The 11,107-nt window shown below is 38.7% G+C and overlaps 1 protein-coding gene across 1 annotated transcript; it reads right to left on the bottom strand.

Moving 5' to 3' along the window:
* Nucleotides 1-1,042: 1,042 nt before the first annotated feature.
* LOC131931226 (solute carrier family 52, riboflavin transporter, member 3-B) lies at nucleotides 1,043-10,294 on the bottom strand. The gene is made up of 8 exons (XM_059287954.1): nucleotides 9,685-10,294; nucleotides 8,371-8,537; nucleotides 7,079-7,258; nucleotides 5,998-6,056; nucleotides 4,842-5,091; nucleotides 3,229-3,955; nucleotides 1,853-2,032; nucleotides 1,043-1,304 (listed from the first exon to the last, which is right to left on the bottom strand). The coding sequence occupies exons 1-8, from the start codon at nucleotides 9,859-9,861 to the stop codon at nucleotides 1,110-1,112; spliced, it is 1,935 nt and encodes a 644-aa protein (XP_059143937.1). The 5' UTR covers nucleotides 9,862-10,294; the 3' UTR covers nucleotides 1,043-1,109.
* Between the last annotated feature and the right edge of the window lie 813 nt (nucleotides 10,295-11,107).

Raw genomic sequence — 11,107 nt, 5'->3', positions numbered from 1 at the left:
AGGGGGGGGGGGGGGTAAGGCTTTTTGTGACGGCGAGCGAGTGACGGAGGGGAGGGGGGAGGTAAAAATCGTCCAAATAAACGTGACGTCATTTATGGATAACCCCTAATGAAATAATGGACAAATATAATCACACATATATTAACACTTTTTAGCATAAAATGTCAACCAAACGTATGATATTAGGTTTAAATATATGTGTCTGACACAATAAATTGTGTATTACTCTATCACGTAATAAGTCAATCTACGTGCTGTGTTTGTAAATCAACTGACGTGCTTGGCGTATACACACACGTACACACACACAAACACACACACACACACACGTACACACACACACAAACACACACAATTATGATAATTTTACATGTCGCAAGTTTTAACCGTAAGTAAATCTATAAAACACATGTACATTTTACTTAATTTCTTTTCACCAACCAGTCTGTTTTGCGTCCCGGATTATTTAAATTTTAGATAAAAATTAGAGAACTTAGAAATAAAACAAATGTAGAGTTGGTTTATATAAAAACAATCTTTATATGGAATGTTTATTCAAATGTTATTTCTATATCTTAGAAACTACTATTTAAGTAGTCTATTTATAGGAAACAACCATGCTGTATCTAGATTGATGTATCTATAGTAGTACATAACTGTATTGTAATGATAAATATGTTGAAATAATAACATGAATAATGCTGACTGAATCAGCACCGAGGGCTGACCAATCAGCACAAAGAACTGACCAATCAGCACCAAGGGCTGACCAATCAGCACCAAGGGCTGACCAATCAGCACCAAGGGCTGACCAATCAGCACAAAGAACTGACCAATCAGCACCAAGGGCTGACCAATCAGCACCAAGGGCTGACCAATCAGCACCAAGGGCTGACCAATCAGCACAAAGAACTGACCAATCAGCACCAAGGGCTGACCAATCAGCACCAAGGGCTGACCAATCAGCACCAAGGGCTGACCAATCAGCACCAAGGGCTGACCAATCAGCACCAAGGGCTGACCAATCAGCATCAATGGCTGACCAATCAACACCAAGGACTGACCAATCAGCACCAAGGACTGACCAATCAGCACAAAGAACTGACCAATCAGCACCAAGGACTGTCTTTAAAAATGTGCAGCTCGTTGATCAAAACATAAGCAAGTATTGCACCAATCAGCGCGCCGACCTGGGTACTTCCGCCTGTCCAGATTAGTGACGTCCTCCCCTGACTGCGCATGACACTGGCGATGGAAACTTTGGTGAAGACGTTAAAAATTGTACTCATCACCCAGGCTGCTATCTGAAATTTGTAAATATAAATGGGAAAGAGAGCGCTTAGATAAACAGTCCATTGGGCACAAGAAGTAGATTTTGTCTGTTTCTTTGACTTGAGCAACTCAAAACAATAATCCCAACAATAGCTAGAACTTTTAATCAACTATAACTCACCACTAGAATTCCACTGATAGCTAGAATTTTAATTATCAACTCACCACAAGAATCCCACCAATAGCTAGAACTTTATTAACTAACCACAATAGGGCTGGTAAGTAGATCACCAACCAGTTCTACGGCTTAATAAAACCTGCATGAGCCATAGAACTGGGTGGTGACCTACTTACCAGCCCTATACTCCCACCTAGAACTTTAAATTAACTATAACTCACCAATAAAATCCCACCTTTAGCTAGAATTATATGTATCAACTCACCACGAGGATCCCACCTTTAGCTAAAACTTTCAACTATCAACTCACCACGAGAATCCCACCAACAGCTAGATTTTTTAATCAATGATCAACTCATTACGAAAATCCCACCAACAGCTAGACCTCAACTATCAACTCACCACAAGAATCCCACCGATAGTCTCATGAACCAGAAATGGATTTGGACTCATCGATGCCACTGTGATGATGTAACCTGTAAACAACGTCCCTAGCAACGTCAAGCAGGAAATGACGCGCAGGGACTTGACCCTTATCCACATGGTCAAGAAACAGGCTATGGGGTCAACTATGTTCTCTGCCTGGAATTGAGGCGATGTGTGAAGAGTTTTATTAATGTGTGTAGTGTGTAGTGTGTAGTGTGTAGGTTAGAAGGTAGCATTGATAAGTAACATCAATCAGATGTATGACAATGAAATCCCCTTCCACCATTTTCACAATCTGAAGCTCAGTCCAGTGGCGTAGCTAGGATTTTCGGGCCCCTATGCAAAAAGTGTTAGTGGGCCCCTTAGAGGCGTAGTGACCCTTCCCGGCGACCGAAGACAAACTTTCGATTTGCACCCCACCCCTCAGACTTTCGAATTGCACCACCCCCCCCCCCTCAAACTTTTGATTTGCACCCCCCCCCCCCCGCAGACTTTCGATTTGTACCCCTCCCCCTCAGACTTCCGATTTGCACCCCCCCCCACTCAAACTTTCGAAAAAGGGCCCCTATTTGCCTTGGGCCCCTATGCCTTGCTTACGCAAGCTTTACGGTAGCTACGCCACTGGATCAGTCTAAATCAACTTAAAAAATAAAATATAACATAGACCCATTGCACATGTTCACATCATTTGGGACAATTCTAATGAGTTTTGATATTTTTGGGTGTTTTTAGAGGCATTTTAAGAGCCCAAATTGTTTACAAGAACTTAAACAAATGTTATGTGTTAATAATGTTTACATTTTACTTAAAAACTGACTCATTCATAACCTCATAGTTCTTTATGTTTAGACATTAAAATAAACCTTTAACATACGGGAAAAAAAAGAAGTTTTTATGTTAAAGGTTTAACTATACAAGCAGTACTAGCTTAAGCAATTTAGACAGTGGCGTAGCCAGGATCGTCTCAAGGGGGGGGGGGGGGTTCCAATTTTTACCCGGGGACAAACTTTCGATTTGCACCCCCCCCCCCCCCCCACCCCTCAGACTTTTGATTTGCCCCCCCCCCCTTCAAACTTTCGATTTGCACCCCCCCCTCAGACTTTATGACCCCCCCCCTCTGCCTACGCCACTGAATTTAGAAGTAACTAGACCACCCAGTTTCTTGTTGGAATATGATTTGTTGGCTTCAATGCACAACGCAAAACAATATTCCATTACGCATATCAAGCCTCTTATAAAAACTTATGTCTAATGAATGCCTGTTCTTACCCGATTTACCGCAATAAATGAATTAAGGGGGGGGGCATAGGGATGATATTGTGGTGCGTTGGTGTGTAACTAGAATATCTTACCTTAGTAGCGCCATTATAAAACAATAGACCGTACGGGAGACTTGAATAGACCTGAATGGCCAAAGCAAAGCTAGTCTGTAGGACGTTGATCCAGGCTAGCAGGGCAAGTAGGTACCAGGACTCGTGCATGGAGAGTTTCCCATTTTGATCCGAGTCGTCTTCAGCTGGCTCTACACTCGGAGATCTTGATGGCTCCAAGGTGTCTCTTGTTGTTGGCTCCGTGTTGTCTCTTGTTGTTGTTGGCTCCGAGCTGTTTGAACGTGTTGGCTCTGCGCTGCCTGAAGTTGACGGCTCCACGTGAACTGAAGTTGCTGGACCCAAGCTTAACGATGTTACACAAACACAAGTTTCATCACTGTCTCCAACACCCCCCGTTTGTTTAGCAGTGTGTTTTGTTTGCTCCGTGTTTAGGCTAGCACTCATTGAACTGTCTTCTGTCATGCTTTTGCTAGACAGCTCATACATATTCAAATGTTCGCTCTTGAAACTACATTCAACAATGCCATTTTTTAATGATTTGTTTTGATTGTTTCTGAAACTGCTATTATTTCTTTGAATATTTCCATCTGCATTGCTACCATGAACTAAGTATTTTTCGGATTCTGTTGTTGAGTCTGTATAATTGTAGGTGCCTATAGAAGAATTTTTAGAGATCTGGTTTTCTACAAGGACATCAACAAATGTTGTAGAAGACAATGATTCGTGCTTGCTTTTGTTGTGTTTTGCACTGTGGATGATAGAAAAAGCCTGAGAGATTTTTAAGAAACAAAAATAAGTTCAAGAAATCAAGTGACTAAAACAATCAAAGAACGCAGATAATCAAAAGAAAGACATGAAAAATCATGTAGCACTACCTTATTAAACAGATGCAACATTTAAAGCTGAAGCCTTGTTGTTGTTTTTTGAAGAATAGAATACATTAAGGAAATCAAGAGACTAAAACATTCAGATAAAATAGATAATCAAAAGAAAGACATTAAATGAATATATCGCTAATGCATACAGCGTTGTACCATTTAGTATTTTGATATAGCTGCTTTCAAATCTAATTATCATTTGAATAATCTCAAACTGTAAGCTAAAACGCCTAAACCAAATTATTATTTATGTGGGTTAATTAACAGTATGTACTTCTACCTTCGTCTTGTTAGGGCGCTGAATAGTAATGCAAGTATTGTTTATTTAACAGTAACGTAAGTAAATATGCTTAAATACTTAAAATTGGTAAATTTATCAGAATTCTGATATACAGATTTTAATTAAAACTGTTCAATTTCCTATTTCCATCTTATCCTTCAACCTCGCCTAAGTTGTTATTTCAACATTAGAGAATGCCTAAATTTTTAGCAAAACAATGAATTTTAAAGCTTCTTTTCTTGGAAATCCACTTTCCAGCGGCGTAGCTACCCCTCCCTGAGACAAACTTTCAATTTGGCGCCCCCCCCCCCCCCCCCCCAATATATTTTTTAATGTTAATAATTCAAAACTGCAGCTAAAATGAGCTTTTAATTATTTTTTCTAACCCATTTTGGCGCCCCGGGGACAAATGTACCCACAACCCACCCCTTCGCTACGCCTCTGCCACTACCATATTAAAGACACAACCGTCTCACGTTTTAGATTTCATGAGCTGGCAGTTCTCCTCCTTGTCCGTGTCCACGTGTTCGGTCAAGCAGTAGGGATGGTAGACGAGCAGCCCGAATGCCAGCAGCGACACCAACCCCATTCCCGCCAGCATCAGGAAGAAAGCCTGGACAGTGAACGCCGGCTCTTCGTTGACCGCTAGCAAGCTGGACAGTGTTGTTGTGTTGTGTTCAACAGGACCATACCCCGTGCCGTTAAGGACATCAGCAAGAGTTGTATCTGTAACAAAACGCGAGAAGGGCTACTTAGAGAAAGGTAAAAGTAAACATAGATTGCCGGGTCCTGGTTGTTGATAAGGAAAGTATAAAGATTTTCCTGTTACACACGTTTCCGTAACTTTGTATGTCGTGTGACATTGTGGTATTTAATTACTACACCGAGCTGTATTTAATTACTACGGCAAGCAGCATTTAATTACTACCGTGAGCCACATTTAATTACTACCGTATGCTGTATTTAATTACTACACCGAGCCGTATTTAATTACTACCGTGAGCCGTATTCAATTAGTACCGTGAGCCGTATTTAATTAGTACCGTGAGCCGTATTCAATTAGTACCGTGAGCCGTATTTAATTAGTACCGTGAGCCGTAATTAATTACTACCGTGAGCCGAATTTAATTACTTCACCGAGCCGTATTTAATTACTACACCGAGCCGGATTTAATTACTGCGGCGAACCGTATTTAATTCTTACCGTGAGCGGTATTTAATTACTACCCCGAGGTCAAGCCGCATTTAATTTTCCTAACGTAGGTCAGGTACCCGAAAAACTAAAAATAGGTTATCTATTGGTAATTCATCGGAAGTCATATATACTCAAGCAAATGATTCGAACTCGAGACTTTCGGGTTAGTTATCATGCTCTCTACTGCCTTGCCACGTTGACCCAAAGGATACAAAACTATCTCAATATTTTATTTTTCATGTACAAGCTAATACCTTCTGTTGTAAATGTATATGTATTTATTAATTTTCACATAAAATAATAATTACAATTAACATGATTAGACTGGGAAAACTTAAAATTACACTAGTATATATCTATAAGACAACAAGCGCTACTAATCTGACAACAATAATAAATTATTTTCTGCCCTATCTATCACCAGCCAAAAAATGTACCTGCAAAAGCTTCAGCAATGTCTATAGGCCTCGCTGTTGTAGAATAGTTGTCAACACATCTGCAACAAAAGAACGATGTTAAGGCTAACTTGACCACACTTTATCAGTCATGTGACTGTCAATGGCGTTAGTATTCACATAGCTCATATCTGAGTTGTAAATATTTTAGATATGTGTTTAGTGTAAATAGATTCAGTTTATAGACCTACGCTTTCTGTAAATATATTCAGTTTATAGACCTACGCTTTCTGAAAATAGATTCAGTTTATAGACCTACGCTTACTGTAAATAGAATTAGTTTATAGACCTACGCTTACTGTAAATCCATTCACTTTATAGACCTAGGCTTATTGTAAATAGATTCAGTTTATAGACCTAGGCTTATTGCAAATAGATTCAGTTTATAGACCTACGCTTATTGTACGTAGATTCAGGTTCTATTTTATTGAGTTTTATTTTATCTTAACCCCCAAACCACATGAACCGTAAGAAGGGCTATGCGTAAACGAAAATACTGCGCCATTCATACTTTATAAAAATATATTATGCTTTTTTATCTAGGTTGGACAAAGGCTATGGAAGCAAATCCAAAAAGTAAAAGCAAGCTGAAATTGGAGTCAACGGCTTATATGGCGCATAACCTGTTGACACGAAATACTTTATTGTTTTGGAGGGAATGCCTTCCAACCCTAGAATTACGAACGAAGAATAAGAAAGATACCCCATCTCAAAACGTCACACTATCTGTTCCGGGACTTAAATAAAAGCAGGCTGAAATCAGTCAACGGCCTATATGGCACATATTTTGTTGACATGTAATACTTAATTGTTTTAGAGGGAATCCCTTCCAACCCTAGAATTACGAACGAAGAATAAGAAAGATACCCCATTTGAAAAACGTCACACTAACTGTTCCAGAACTTAAATAAAAGCAGGCTGAAATCAGAGTCAACGGCTTATATGGCGCATAACAAGTTCACACGTAATACTTCATTAGAAGAAATCCCTTCCAACACTAGAAATAAGAAAAAAAAAAGATACCCCATCTCAAAAACGTCACATTAACTGTTCCAGAACTTACCTGACGTCACCAGACCCCTGACCGACGGCCGCCAGGGCTGGAATCAGGCCACTGAGGCTCATGCCGATGAAGATGCTGCCCATGTAGTAGGCCTTGAGGTGCGCCATAAAAGCCAGGTAGCACATGGAGGTAGTGGCGGCAAATATAGCCTGGCATAGTGTCAGGCTTAACAGTGTCACGCTGGTGACAGATGACATTATGGGATGTTAGATGGCATATGACATTTAGGGATGTTAGATGGCACAGATGATATTATGGGATGTTAGATGACAGATATGACATTATGGGATGTTAGATGACACAGATGACATGATGGGATGTTTGTTGAAAACAGATGACATTGTGGGATGTCAGATGACATTTAATGATGTTAGATGACATAGATGACATAAGATAAATGATGAAAGATGATATTATGGGATGTTAGATGACATTTAAGGATGTTAGATGCAATATTTGTTGACAGATGACATGATGACAAGTTTGATTACATAGATGACACTGTGGTGTTAGATAGCTTATGTGATATTATTATGTTGACCAAACAGATGACACTATTTGAATTTTGATGACACATTATAATATCCGGCACATGACTTTGTGGAAAGTTTTATAGCACGTGACATTTTAGGAAGGTTTAAGACACATGGCATTATGTGAAGTTTGATGATATATGTCATTATGGGAAGTTGTATGACACTTGACAGTATGTAAAGTTTGATGACACATGACTTTATGTGAAGATTTATAACACATGACATTTTGGGAAGTTCTATGACACATGATGTTTTGTGAAGTATTATGACAAATGGCATTATGACACAGGTGACATAGACGACATCGTGAGAGGCTAAAGCTTTGTTCCTGGCCCACTCACACATTTAAACAGATCGTACCACACACTCACACACACAACCTCATTAACTGTAACCGCACACCAACAACCACACTGTTCTCAATCTACATTAGAAGACAGACTACACGTCATTTTCACACAACTAGTTAACTTTATTACTAACACCACTTCCGAAACGCTTTGCTTTTAACGTTTGGTGTATAGTTAGCATGGCATTACCTCCCTTGTGTCAATTACCCTAGGTCTACACCCCCGTTGCAATTACCACCAAATATATTACCCCTTGTAATTACCTGTAAAATACTTGCTTAGTAAATCTTTTGCAATTAGTCCAATTACTAATGGCGCTATTACATTGGATAATTTATCTCGGTATAATGACTGTGTGTATTGACTGGGGTAATGACCTAGTTAAGTCGTGTATATGTACCATCACCTGTGGTCACCTCCGGCAACAACGGCTGTCCGGTTCCAGAAGAAGGCGTAGAGTGCCGCACACAGAGTCAGTGCCAGGTTGACCAGGAGAGACGTGGGCGTCTCGAACTTCCTATGTGGCACCAGGTACACCAGCAGACTGAACAGGATCGGGCCGAGGTTGCCGCACTGGTAGGTTAAAAAATGTAACAATCAGTGCTTTTTAACTTTTAACTACCAGTTCACACTTCCATTTTTGTTCTTATTGCACGCAATTTTTTAAAATCAATTTTAACAAATTAATAATAAAATAAATACGTAATAAACGTTAAAATAAAAAAATAGTAATAATTTTCCCCCACTTTGAAAAAGATGACGGTACGACGTAGCGGTACGTACCGTCACAACAAAAGCACTGGTAACAATCATGCGTAGTTTAAACTTACTCAGAAATGTAAATTCAAAGCAGCAATAATAATCTTCAGAGATGGCTAAACTCTTAGAGTCAAATAACAAACTCAGTTTTAAAAACCCAACTAGATCTAAGAGTCTTTACAAGTGCAGAATATCTCAATATATATATTTGCTGGATATCGAAACGGTTGTTCTTAAAAGTCGTCCACAAAATTTTATGAAACAAAGGATGGGATTAATATTAATGTTGTAATGGGTACTTCTTCGTTCTTAATTGTTAACACAATTAAGTATTTCCATGTCAATTTTGATTTCAACCTGCTTTCCCGTTAGGATTTGCTTCCAAAACTTTTGCCCATAAAAGAACAACTACAAATCAACAGAACTCGGGACTTTTCGGTTTAGCAACCATAAAGTAAACGCTTCTAACCACGCCAACCCCACAATAGTTAAAAATATAACTTTGCATTGTGATTTAAAATTAAAAGAGTAAGTCTACAGAAACGCAGAGGCGTAGCGATGGGGACGGGGGGGGGGGGCGAGGGGGGACATGTCCCCGGGCGCCGACCTCAGGGGGGGGGGCGCCAAATTGAAAGTTTGAGGGGGGGTGTAAGGAGGGGGGGTGCAAATCGAAAGTTTGAGGGGGGGGGGTGCAAATGAAAAGTTACAAACGGGGGGTGCAAATCGAAAGTTTGTCTCCGGGCGCCGGGTAGGGTCGCTACGCCTCTGCAGAAAAAGACTAAATTTTCCGAAGGGGGGAATAGGAGTGGACACTGTTAAAAGTACTGATATATTTTCTTTTAAACGTATATATCGTTAGGGGCAGAGGAAGTAGAAGTGCTTGATGTGGAGGAGACGGTGTTAACTACTACAGTGTTTTGGAGGATAAACATTCAATGCTCAACACATCCAAAGACTTTACCTGTGAGATGATAGTCAGGTAGGAGGGCAGGGTCCAGCCCTCGGGTAGATCGGCCACAAGGATCGGCAGCTCCACCCACAGGCCGTTCATGATGGACCATGACGTAATCCCAAACAGAACGACCAACACGTGCACGCCAAACTTGGTTCTTTCTTTCTCTGCCACAATCTTCCCCATGGTTTGTTTTTATATCATCAGACTAAAGATGGCAAGTTTTTCGTAGTATCTTCTTAAATATAACTTACTTTAGAAAACAGCTGATGAAATACAACTAACGTTATTGTACAAAGCGTCTGATTAAAGACAGCTTACTGTACAAAGAATCTGGTTAAATACAATATACTCTACAAAATATCTGGTTAAATAAAAGTTACTGTACCAAGTATCTGGTTAAATACAACTTAATGTACAAAATATCTCATTAAAGTCAACAACACACTGTACAAAACATAACATTAAATACAACTTACTTTACAAAACATCAGGTTAAATACAACTTACTGCTAAAAAATCTGATTATAGAAAACTTACTGTATCAAAAGAACTGATCAAAGACAACATACTCTACAAAGTATCTGGTTAAATATAACTTACTGTACAACCTGTCTGATCAATGACAACTTACTGTACAGAACATCAGATTAAAAACAACTTACTTTACAAAACAACAGGTTAAATATAACTTAAATATAACTTACTGTACAAAACAGCTGATTGAAGACAACTTATTGTACAGAATATCTGGTTAAAGACAACTTACTATACAAAACATCAGATTACATACAACTAACTAGACAAAACATGATTAAAGTGTAAATACTATACAAAACATCACAATAAATACAACACACTCTACAAAGTATCTGGTTAAATATAACTTACTGTACCTAACATGAGGTTAAATACAACTTACTGTACAAAATAGACTAAAAACGACACAGCTTTTAAGTAATAGACTAAAGTTTAACAAGACAACCTTCAAGTTATGTACAAAATATCTGACTTAAACAACATAGGTCACGTAGTTTTCAGACTATCAGACGCGTTTATTTTTATACTTTAAAAACAATGGTATCTTTACTAGTCTTTAGCATGTATCTGCACAATGAATGAAATTAAAGACAAATTATTTTTGAACACTACATAAGACTAATGACAACTTACTGTAGAAAACAAACTTAAGACAACTTACTATGTAAAATATCATACTAAGAACTACTTACTTTTTACAATACAAGCTTTACAAAATGTAATTTTACATCAAACGTAAAATATTGTTATTAAAAGCAATATATAGCAAAAAAAAAATGCTACTACTTAATACTCACCCTTGATGCAGTAAATCTAAAGAAATGTACAGCTATTCCTCTTCGTCGGAACGTATGTTTTTAGAAAAATTAAAATCGTTATTTAAACCATTGAC

Source organism: Physella acuta, unplaced genomic scaffold, assembly GCF_028476545.2.
Source record: "Physella acuta isolate Inbredline_101_S28 unplaced genomic scaffold, ASM2847654v3 ptg001920l, whole genome shotgun sequence".
NCBI classification, from domain to species: Eukaryota; Metazoa; Mollusca; class Gastropoda; family Physidae; genus Physella; species Physella acuta.
Note: the sequence above shows the minus strand (reverse complement) of the source record. Positions and strands in the feature narration are given on the sequence as shown.